The sequence below is a fragment of the Dendrobates tinctorius genome, unplaced genomic scaffold (genome assembly GCF_039654945.1).
Source record: "Dendrobates tinctorius isolate UK_male_01 unplaced genomic scaffold, ASM3965494v1 ptg000196l, whole genome shotgun sequence".
NCBI lineage: Eukaryota > Metazoa > Chordata > Amphibia > Anura > Dendrobatidae > Dendrobates > Dendrobates tinctorius.
Genome location: NW_027361863.1, coordinates 21,265,864 through 21,278,634, shown reverse-complemented (window position 1 = coordinate 21,278,634; position 12,771 = coordinate 21,265,864). Strand labels below are relative to the sequence as shown.

Here is a 12,771-nt window from a genome sequence, read left to right as displayed (position 1 = left end):
CCTCCTTCATCAATCATTACAACAGGAGCAGTGGTCACCACAGCGGCCAATGATGAGACCTCTCCACATCCTCCTGTGTAACACACAGCACCTGCGCTTGTGTCTTGGATTGTTCTTTACTTAAAATCAATGTCAGAATGAGCAAAATGATCAGTAGAAAATCAGACAGGAAAACTTTCATATAGGATTATATATCCATTCTGAGATGGATTTTCACAGTAAATACACCAGCCTCAGCAGGTTGAGCACATTTATTTAAAAAAAAAAACAATCATTCATATACTTCTGTTTGCTGAAAAAAAAGTTACGTCTCGTGGAATAAGGTGAGGATCAAAATAAAACACAAAAACAGAAAACAGCTCTTTTATGAAGCAGTTAGTGTCCTTGAGTTCAAAAACTTCCATGTGTTTACCCTTGGAAATCTGTTGACTCCATTTTTTTTATATACTATCACTAAAGTATTGTGAAATGGAATTATCATACCTTTATCCCCCACATTCCCCCAGAAATGTTGTAATCTTCCTCTTAGCGATATTTGCTTTACTTGCGTATTAAACTGATTCATACTATGGCTATATCAGTTTCCTATGAAGCCTTGAAACTACGGTATGTTCTTTATAGCAACACCAAAAAAAATGCTTTCAAGAAATGGCAATTTAATGAAAAAAATTTATTGTTAACAATCGATTGAAAAGAACCACAAAGGTTCATAAAAACATAAAATAATTAATGGGGGTAAACAAGATAAAGAGAGAAGATGGTGGGTATGGCAAAAAAATGGCAAAACATATAATGCATACAGAAGGGGATATAATATTATCTCTGTATATAAAACTGAATGTGTGTGTGTGTGTGTGTGTGTGTGTGTATCACCAACCAATCATGAAGCATCTTCCTTTTCACCAGAGCTGTTCAAAAGAAGCTGAGCTGTGATTGGTTGCTATGAGCAACAGTTTTCCTTGCAACCAATCTCTAAGCATCTCTCATTTCACCAGAGCTGGTTAAAAGAAGCTGAGCTGTGATTGGTTGCTATGAGCAAGTTTTCCCACTTGACAACACATCAGCAGACACTGACATGGTGGGAGAAATCTAGCATCTTGGGGAACATAAGCTCCCAGCCATTGTCTGCCCCCCAGACAGTAGCACAGAGCACATGACAGAAATGAATCCATCCTCCTGTGCCCATATACACATCACACATCCTCCATCATATAGGCACATCTTCCCTCTTAAAGGGATCCCTGGTATGGAAGTGAGGGCAAATCCATCCAGCGCTTTGGTACTGACCCCAGGCCTCTCTTAAAGGGAAGTTAGGACCGTTCCACTCAGCTCTGTGGTTCTGACCCCAGTTTCTCTTAAAGTGATCATTGGTATGGAATTTAGGGCAAATCCACTCTGCGCTTTGGTACTGACCCCAGGCCTCTCTTAAAGTGATCTCTGGTATGGAAGTTATGGTAAATCCCTCAGCGCTCTGATTCTCACCCCAGGGTTCTATTAACGGGATCATTGGTATGGAAGTCAGGGCAAATCCACTCAGCGCTCTGGTTCTGACGCCAGGCTGACGGGATGATGTGGGATATTAGGGGTAGTAGTCCGGTGGCTCTGGCTGACGGGATGATGTGGGATATTAGTGGTAGTAGTCCGGTGGCTCTGGCTGATGGGATGATGTGGGATATTAGGGGTAGTAGTCCGGTGGCTCTGGCTGACGGGATGATGTGGGATATTAGGGGTAGTAGTCTGGTGGCTCTGGCTGACGGGATGATGTGGGATATTAGGGGTAGTAGTCCGGTGGCTCTGGCTGACGGGATGATGTGGGATATTAGGGGTAGTAGTCCGGTGGCTCTGGCTGACAGGATGTGGGATATTAGGGGTAGTAGTCTGGTAGCTCTGGCTGACGGGATGATGTGGGATATTAGGGGTAGTAGTCCGGTGGCTCTGGCTGACAGGATGATGTGGGATATTAGGGGCAGTAGTCCGGTGGCTGTGGCTGACGGGATGATGTGGGATATTAGGAGTAGTAGTCTGGTAGCTCTGGCTGATGGGATGATGTGGGATATTAGTGGTAGTAGTCCGGTGGCTCTGGCTGACAGGATGATGTGGGATATTAGGGGCAGTAGTCCGGTGGCTGTGGCTGACGGGATGATGTGGGATATTAGGAGTAGTAGTCCGGTGGCTCTGGCTGACGGGATAATGTGGGATATTATAGTGAATGTGGCTATGTGGAGTGGGCGGGGCTCTACACTCAGCTTTATATATATATATATAATCATTATAATTTGTTATAACTAACCGTAGTTAGTTACTATGCCAGGGCAGCGCCGGGCTCTTCAGCTAGTAATATATAAAGTGCAAGTGCTCATGCAATATCACATAACATATATACCTGTGCAAAGAAATGCTACTGGGGCACAATAAGTCTGCTCAGACCATGGAGAGAAACGGAAACCAGCATGGTATAAAGATGATAAGATTAACTAGATGTGTATTTCCTGAAGGAAGTACAGATAGTGGTTTGAAATGGTGCCCGGGCTGCCCCTTTAAGAGAGACTTGCCTGCTGCCCCTGCAAGACTTTCAACTCAGGATCCGTTTTAACTGTGGGTGCCTCTCAGGGGCCACTTTGGCCTGTGGGGCCCCTCAGGGTCTGATTTGGTGTGTGGGGTCTTTCAGGATCCGATTTGGTGGGCAGGGCCCCACAGGGTCCGATTTGGTGGACGGGGCCCCTCATAGCCCAATTTGGTGGGCGGGGCCACTCTGGGTCCGATTTGGTGGGCGGGGCCTCTCAGGGACCGATTTGGTGGGCGGGGCCCCTCAGGGCCCGATTCGGTGGGCGGGGCCACTCTGGGTCTAATTTGGTGGGCGGGGCCCCTCAGGGTGTGATTTGGTGGGCGGAGCCCCTCAGGGTCCGACTTGGTGGACGGGGCCCCCTCAGGGTCCGATTTGGTGGGCGGGGCACCTCAGGGTCCGATTTGGTGGGCGGGGCCCCTCGGGGTCCGATTTGGTTGGCGAGGCCCCTCAGGGTCCGATTTGGTGGGCGGGCCACTCTGGGTCTAATTTGGTGGGCTGGGCCCTTCAGGGTCCGATTTGGTGGGCGGGGCCACTCTGAGTCTGATTTGGTGGGCGGGGCCCCTCAGGGTCCGATTTGGTGGGCGGGGTCACTCTGGGTCTGATTTGGTGGGCGGGGCCCCTCAGGGTCCGATTTGGTGGGTCCGATTTGGTGGGCGGGGCCACTCTGGGTCTGATTTGGAGGCCAGGGTGGCTCAGCCTCCGATTTGTAGGCCAGGGGCGATCAGCCTCCGATTTGGAGCCTGGGGTCACTCAGCATTCGATTTGGTGCGCTGGCCCTTTAAGACTCATTTCGGTGCGCCGGCCCTTTAAGAATCACTTTGGCGCGGCGGCCCTTTAAGAGCCAGTTTGGCGCACTGGGCTTCTAAATCCACTTTGGCGCGCATTCTCTCTCAGGGGCGTGCGTCATGTGATGAAGCTAGATTTGCATTTGTGCTGTTGGGTTTCGCTTTAAGGCTGTGTGCACATGTAGCGATTTTTAAGCGTTTTTGCCACGATTTTCGGCGCGAAAACGCTTAAAAATCGTGTACAGAACGCCCCCCATGCATTCCTATGGCATTCCGCACATGCTGTGCTAATGCTGAGTTTTTTTCCGCGGCGAAATCGCATCGCGGAAAAAATCGCAGCATGCTCATTCTTTTTGCGGAATCGCAAAGAATTGCCGCGATTCCGCACCCATAGGAATGCATGAGAATCGCTGACTTCCTGCATGTGGCTATGCCCACCATGCGGGAAGTTAAGCGTCTCATGTGCGGTTGGTACCCACGGTGTGGAGGAGAGGAGACTGTCCTCCAGGCCCTGGGTACCATAACCCTGTAAAAAAAAGAATAAAAAATCGGGGTATATTTACCTTCCGGCGTCCCGCGCTGCATTCCCGGCCTAAGCGTTCCCAGTAATGCCTTGCGGCAAGGTCCTGTGATGATGTAGTCTCGCATGACTCTAGCGGTCTCGCGAGATCGCTATAGCAACGCGAGACCAACGTCATCACAGGTCTCGCAAGGCATCGCTGGGAACGCTGAGGCCTGGGAATGCATCGCGGGACGCCGGAAGGTAAATATACCCCGATTTTTTATTTTTTTTTTTAGCATTTTAACATCCTATCTTTTACTATTGATGCTGCATAGGCGGCCTCAATAGTAAAAAGCTTCTCACACTTGTCAAACATTATGTTTGACGAGTGTGACCAACCTGTCAATCACTTTCCAAGCGATGCTTCAAATCGCTTGGAAAGTGCTTGAATATCGCACGCGAAAATCGCGGCAAAATCGCGATCATAATCGCGGTGAAATCGCGCGGAAAAAACCGCGCGATTTCTGGGAAGGAGTCTGGTTTTTAGTAAGCGTTTTAAAACGCTACGTGTGCACATAGCCTAAAGGGAATCTGTCACCCCTTTTTTGAGATATCATATAATGCTATCAATCAATTGTGTGTCACATAAGGATTCTCTTAGTACTTTTGCTTCCCCCTGACCCCGCACCTTTCATGCATAAATACCTTTTTTATATCGGTTCAGATGTATGTAAACTGCCGCGGTCCGGTCCGATGGGCGGGGCTTATTCACCTGCTCCCACCCTCCCTGTCTTGCTCTACACAAGAAGAAATGCAAGCCAGGGACCCACCACATGCCACGCAACGTACATTTCGTTATGGAAAGCTTTGTCCAGGGGTCCTTCGTTGTTGTTTTGTTTCAGCATATGTAGGTTAATTATGTTAATGCTCCTACATAGGCTGATACCTCTTTATGTACCATTTTATTAATGAGGGTATCTGTCTGACACCTGTTCATTACTACATTACTAAACCTCTGCTAATATTTGTTTTGTGTGTAAACATTATTAATTTCAACATGGTATGTAATGATATTATGGTCTTCAATGGAGAATGAAAAAGAAGAGGTTGAACAAGGAACATCACATTTTTTGTAATAATATACAGTATCTTTATTTAGCTTACAAAAACGCATGAAAAAACACATAAAAAACTCATCAAAAACGCACATAAACACACGAATTTTCCACTGCGTTTTTCTTCCAAGAGATGAAGAAAGCATACAGAAATTTCTGCAAGCAGATATGCAAGGTGCACACATAGCCTTCCAATTTTTTTAAAATTAAATATGAAATTAAAGCTATAAGACATTGAAATATATGGGCAGGAGATACAGAACAGGAGACTATCAGCATATGCTGCAACCTTACGAATTGTGGTTCTAACTGTAATTCCAGCTTTAATGGGCAAAATGTTCTAAAATAGCAACACAATTTTAAGGTTTCGTTATTCAAAAATAATAAAATTAACTTTACTTTTTTGTCAGATGACTTTACCAGAAGCTCAGTGACGCATGAGACGTTGGATTTTAAAGTCTACAATCAAAATATCATACCAGCTTCACATGAAGAACATGCCAACATCCCTGATATACCCTCATCCTCTAACTCATCACACATTGATAAACAAAATAAAATTCGTAGAAGGGGTACAAAACATCAAATGTCTCCAAATGGGAAGCCATTTCCTTGTTCAGAATGTGGAAAATCTTTTAACCATAGATCACATCTTCTTAGACATTTGAGAGTTCACACAGGGGAGAAGCCATATGCCTGCTTAGAATGTGGAAAATGTTTTACAGTTAAATCAACTCTTGTTAGACATCAAAGAAGTCACACCCAGGAGAAAGCATTTTCATGTTTAGAATGTGGGAAATCTTTTAACCGGAAAGAAGATGTTGTTGCGCATCATAGAATTCACACGGGTGAGAAGCCATATTCATGCCTAAAATGCGGGAAAGATTTTACACATCAATCAAGTCTTGTCAAACATGAGAGAAGGCACAGAGGGGAGAAGCCATATATGTGTTCAGAATGTGGAAAGTGTTTTACCCAGAAGTCAGATCTTGTTATGCATCATAGAATTCACACTGGTGAGAAACCGTATTCATGTTCAGTATGTGGGAAATGTTTTTACAAGAAATCTTATCTTGTTAGACATCAGAGAATTCACAAAGGTGAGAAGCCACATCCATGTTCATACTGTGGGAAAAATTCTAATTAGTGATGAGCGAGTATGCTCGTTACTCAAGGTTTCCAAGCATGCTCGAGTCTCACCAAGTATTGCCAGTGCTCGGATGCAATGCTCAGATCTCTGCCCTGCATGTTGCATGACTTACAGAAAGATGCATCGATTGCCTGCCATACACGGTTAAACTGTAGCCATGTTTATTGGCTGTATTACAGCCACGAAACATGCGGGACAGGGATCCGAGAATCGCATTCGAGCATCGGCAATACTCGTTTGTGAGTCGAGCATGCTCGGAAACCTCGAATAATAAGCATACTCGCTCATCACTAATTTTAATCAAACATCACATCTTATTAATCACGAGAGAATTCACACTGGTGAGATGCTATATTCATGCTCTGAATGTGGGAAATGCTTTGCCCATAAAATAAGTTTTATTGTACATAAAAAATTGCATGTAGTTTATGAAATGTATGCAATTACCAATAAACACCTTTAAAGCAAATAGAATATAGAGAATACTGTAGGGTTTCTACTCATTCAGCTGTGGTTGAGGTAAGCACAGGAAGGAAGTGGTTTCATCAAAATGTCCAGGCTGGTTTATTACAAACTTCATAAACAAAAGCCCTCACAGAGTGAAAAAAAAAACAAATAATCCATATGGCATTGCGGGTTTGCCCACTTGTATTAGTGTTGTCCAGTGCTTAAGTCCTTAGCAAAAACCAACACACTGGAGATCGGCACATCTCCAGACTCAGACACTGAATGAGAAAAGTGGTCTCCATTTTATCTGCCATACCATGCCTCCCCCCCCCGGTGGGATATGTGAGTAGCCACTCCCACCCTTCTCTTTGACTGCTCGTAAACCCAGCCCTGATATGCCTTATTAACTCGTTCAGCACTATAAGTGCTTGAGCCTGCTTTCCTGGGCTTACATCACCGAAGCTACAAACCTCAATGACACATATCTCCCTTCAAAGATCTGTCAGGCGGCCATCTTACATACCCCTGCTTACATGCGTAAATCCGGGTGGTTTGGCATCTTTCATTATCAAACAGTGTGCCCTCTCCGGCAGGCATCTGCACTCTCACTGCCCTGAGCCAGCCTGCTCTATCTGCGAAAGGATTCGGATGGACAGAGTACCAGAGGTGAGGGAGAGATTTCTCTGGGTTGTCCCCTGGACTCATGATCTTCAACTGTCAGCTCCAATACAGGAGCATGTGCACCGAGGACAGTGTGACCCAAGGTGACTGTGTTTCGGGTGCTGCCAGCGCCTCCCTCCCTGACTGTGCCTTTCAACATTATGCTCCCATTATCAATTACAGGCCACAGGAGGGACCTTTCTGTATAACCTTGACACCTTTATTAATATGCCTTTAACCATCTTATCACACGATGTGCAGGGGTCTTAATTCCCGCACAAATGTACCAAATCTTTCCGTTATTACAGATCCCAACATACAGACGTGATTTGCCTTCAAGAGACACATTTCTCTACCTCATCAAAGTTTTTGTCCCTGTCTTATCCACTTTTCTACACAGCATGCGCCACAAATAAAACGTTTAACCATTTGCTTCCAGAAAAATGTACCCTTCATTTTTAAATCATTAGTCGCAGATAAAGAGGGTGTTGTCTCATGGTGACTGGTTCTATCTCTGATGAGGTGGCAACCATTGTTTTTCTACTATACTTATCAATCTGCCTTTTTTCTCTCGACTACTTGATTTTGTCTCTGAACATGCCCAAGGCACTACACAACTCTGCGGTGACTCCAACACGATACTTAAAGGGAACCTGTCACCCCCCAGGGTGTTTTTAACTAAAAGAGCCACCTTCAGCAGCACTAAGGCTGCATTCTGTGAAGGTGGCTCTTCTGTTTCTGACCCCCATTAACACCAAAATATAGACTTTTATAAATAGCTCCTCATACCTGTATTCTGTCACAGTGGTATGGAGTGTCCCTCTGTTTAATCCGCCTCCCAGCTGTCCATCAACCCCCTTCTACAGCGTCCCTGCACCACCTCCTTCATTGGTTTTTGCCGTTACATGTTGTCGGGCGCCTGCGCTGGGACAACAATTCTCAGGCATGCGCAGTGCGCCCAGGAACTTCCATCAAGCTATCGCGCCTGCGTGTTTCTGCGTCCCAAGATTCCCAACCACGCAGTGTGAATACTTCATAACACACTGCGGAGCGGGATCTTGTTCTCAACAAGTCTACAAACCACCAATTACGGGCCCTTCAATAGCTCCTCTTTCTACAGGTTCATCTGCTATAAACAAACTCCTTTCCCAGTGCCAATGGATGGATTTATGGAGAGACCAGTTCTCCTCGGTCAAGGACTATACATATTCTCTTCACCACATTTATACACTAGGATAGACCACGTATTGGCCCACCCATCATTCATACCTAATATAACAAGCGTTTCTGTGCAGTCTATCCCTGGTCAAACCACTCTCCAGTCCTGCTCACCTGCTCCACTGCTCCTTACTGTCTTATCCTGAAATTGCTCAGTGATTGAAAGATCATCTTGATTAATATTTTTCTCTGAACCTTCAGCCAGCTTCTTCTCCAGTCTCCCTTTGGAAAGCTCATGAAGCTTGTTGAGAGGCTTCTGCATTCAAGAAGCTTCTCGTAAGAAGAAAGAACGGTATACAAGAATAACAGCTCTGGAGAGTGGGGTGTCAACATTAGAGTCCCAGATGAAGAACTCACCCTCCCATTCTATATACTGTGACCTCACACCCGCACACTCTGAACTCGATCTTTGCCTCTCCGAAAACGCAGACCGAGCCATTCGCTGGACTCAACAACACTTTTATGCCTTTAATAAAAATAATTCCAACCTTGCCAGACGACTCAAATGCTTTCCGACACCTCATACTCCTATACGTCTGCGCACTGCCAAAGGCTTAACCTCCAATCCACAACTAATTATCTGCCAATTTCAACAGCAACTTGAACATTTATACGATGACATCTATTCAAATAATGCAAAAAAAATAGAAAATTTCCTAAACTCGACCCCTCTCCCAACGCTTGGCCCCAATATGATTGAACTTCTAAATCAAGCTCTCTCCCTCTTAAATATAAAATGCAATAAAAAATTAGACAAAAATCCAGGCCCTGATGGGTTCAGAGCCGTTTACTACAAGTAACACGCCTCTGTCCTAATCCCTCATCTCACTATCTTCTTTAATTCATTATGAGATGACCATAGGCCTGGGGCAACCTCATTAATGGCGGTGATATCCATGATACCTAAACCAAACTCAGATCACACATTATGGTCTAATTGCAGACCAATATCCCTGATCAACATAGATCTCAAACTCTTAGCAAAAATTTTATCTCAATGTCTAAATCCAGGTCTGGGATCTCTCATACAGAAAGATCAGGTTGGTTTTGTGCTCCATAGGCAAGCGTCTGATAATATCCTGAGGGTTTCTCATCTTCTGTATCAATGCAAACAACATAACATTGAAAGTATGCTACTATCATTTGATATTAAAAAAGCCTTTGATTCGATCTCATGGCCATATCTGTCATGGCAGTCTTGCGGAAATGGAAATTCCCCGATAAATGTCTTTCAAGGATCTAAACCTAGTATAGTTCCCCTACGGTCTATGACCGCTATAACGGTTTCTACTCAGCATAGTTTCCTATCAAAAGAGGTACATGTCAGGGATACCACCTATCTCCAAAATTATTTCTCTTAGCAATCAAACCATTAGCAATTCACCAAATATACATGGTATAGAAATAGAAGCTTTTTATGTTTGCAGACGACATACTACTCTTTTTAACTGCCCCGCAATCTTCTTTGCCAGCCCTACTCCACTCTCTTAATTAGTTTGAACACATATCCGCGCTACAGATAAACCATTCAAAATCACACTCCATGAACATATCCCTTCCTGCCACCATTATCCGGCAGCTTAAACTAGATTTGCCCTACCTATCACCTCAAATATCTAGGTGTAAACTTATCAGCTAACTTAGAGTTCCTTTTCTTTGCCAGCTATCCTCAAACACTTCGTAAACTTTGATCACAACTTCAGAATTGAGAGAAGCTGCATCTCTCTTGGCTGGGTTGGATACGGGTGAGATGACTTTTCTCCCCAGAATACTCTATTTATTCCGTTTATTGTCTATCCCTGATCCATCATGCTACCTCAAATTAGTTAACGCTTTTGTTTAGAAGGGTGGTCTCCCCAGAGCTAACAGAGCAAATCTTTATCTACACCGCGTAAAAGAAGGTCTGGGAGTCCCTAACCTTTCCAATTATTACCAGGCAGCCCAGTTAACTCTATACCATGCTTATTCAGAACCCCACAATGGCTTTCTGTAGAACCCCCTGAGTGTCACCCAATGACCCTTGATGCTTTTTTATGGATCCTCCTAGTACAACACAAACAAATTATATATCCAATTTTATCACATTCACTCAAAATATGGGATTCCCTAAAATATTCCTCAAACTTAATTTCCCCCTTACTGCCTCTTGCCCCACTATGGGGCAATTCACAGTTCCCCCCTGGAAATGAGTCTCTCTGGAGCTTTCATCTTTGGGTCACTGCAGGGATTACGAGAGTCCACCATCTATTTAACATTGATGGTATTATTCCATTCCCAGCCCTCCAAGAAAAGTAAAGATTCCCTTCTAGAGAAATATTACGCTATTTACAACTGAAGAACTTTAGTACTGTAGGGGGTGGTGCTGTTATGGACAATAAGGAACACGCTGCCACATTAAGAGACAGCACCCCCTTGTCTGGTGTGATGAAATGTTCTGCTCCCCCATGCAATAGACTGTGTTTATAGACTGCCCTGTGCTGTGGGGAGGGGTTGAGCCTGGACAGTGTGTGAGCTGCAAGCTGCTGCAGAGAACATCTGTGCTTGCTTATAGCTGTGGAAGATAAAACTGGGGAAAGAAAGAGCGCAATAGGGTCTTATCTGGGTAACAAATGAAATAAATTCAAAAGAATCTACTCACCTTTTCCAGGAAGGATAAAAGCATGTAGGTCAATGTCAGCCTGCTGCACGCCCGAGGTTCACGTCCGTGACCACAGAGAGAAATCCTTTTGGATAAATTATTTAGGCTTACTTGTGCGCTGCTGAGACCAGGATAAAGTCACCACATGAGAAACTTTTTAACTCTTTATTCCCAACGCGTTTCGAAGTGGAAAATCACTTCTTCATCAGGGGATGACATAGAGTGAATAGATACAGACTTCTCCGATTAAATACACCAAAATTTGAATTTGGGCGCCAAAGGTCCCATGTGATCAGGGGACAGAAGTCAGAGTTCAGGGGTTAATGAAATACAAAGACCATTTACAAACGTACAACAATTATACTTTCTTAATTTCTATTTTGCAGATCATATATGAAGATATATGGATAGAAATGAAAATGATTTAAATCTTGAAGAAAAGAGAAAAATTATATAATATAAAAGTTGAAACGAACCCACTGAAAAAATATACATGTGTCACAGTCCGAAGCCTATACCGCTGAAACGGAGCGGAATTCGTTGGAAAAAGAAGTATAAAATAAGATGCAGGAAAAAGCTACTGCAGAGTATATATATGTATGAATGTTTTTATTAAAAGAAAAAACGGGGGGAGAAAAAGGGGTAATAAAATATATGTAATAAAAGATATGTATATATATATAGTAAAAATTAGTGTATATATAAAAAATATGTAATATAAAAACGTGGTTAAAAATTCTTTTATTAAAAGTATGAATCTGTTAAAAATATGTGAAGAGACAATGTATTCGTATATAATAATAAAATTGAGTTGGATCAATAATTGTTTGGAGAGGATTTTTTCATTATATAGGTTTGGGAACATGACTCGGGTCAGAATGTCAAAATGATTGATGGGTGTATGAGGAAAGAAGCGGACCTACAGGAATGAGGATCCCAAAAATAGGTTCGCAACCCGAAGGGGGAGCAAGCCTAAATGAATAAAAATTCTTGATGGAGAAAAGGAAAATAATTAGATCAATTAATAAGAACGCTCCAATAGAAGACAGAACAAATACATAATGAATTCACTTTAAAAACACTCCAAAAAATTATTAAAAGAAAAATATATTATAAAAAATTATGATTACAGGAAAACTTCTGCAATTTCGTTGAGACCATTGGGCTTCCTATAATCATAATTTTTATATAGGCTGTATTTTGTATAGGCTTCAGACTGTGACACATGTATATTTTTTCAGTGGGTTCGTTTCAACTTTTATATTATATAATTTTTCTCTTTTCTTCAAGATTTAAATCAATTTCATTTCTATCCATATATCTTCATATATGATCTGCAAAATAGAAATTAAGAAAGTATAATTGTTGTACGTTTGTAAATGGTCTTTGTATTTCATTAACCCCTGAACTCTGACTTCTGTCCCCTGATCACATGGGACCTTTGGCGCCCAAATTCAAATTTTGGATGTATTTAATCGGAGAAGTCTGTATCTATTCACTCTATGTCATCCCCTGATGAAGAAGTGATTTTCCACTTCGAAACGCGTTGGGAATAAAGAGTTAAAAAGCTTCTCATGTGGTGACTTTATCCTGGTCTCAGCAGCGCACAAGTAAGCCTAAATAATTTATCCAAAAGGATTTCTTGCTTATAGCTGTGAAAGAGGTCGCACAGCCTGGGACAGATTGGACA

General features: G+C 43.2%; 1 protein-coding gene across 1 annotated transcript in view; it reads left to right on the top strand.

The window, feature by feature from the left end:
• Nucleotides 1-12,771, top strand: part of LOC141056100 (uncharacterized) — a 103,697-nt gene that overhangs the window by 12,102 nt on the left and 78,824 nt on the right. Inside the window, 2 exon segments of the mRNA XM_073552755.1 lie at nucleotides 5,379-6,114; nucleotides 8,645-8,719. Of these exon segments, the coding sequence (XP_073408856.1) occupies nucleotides 5,379-6,114; nucleotides 8,645-8,719 (811 nt within the window).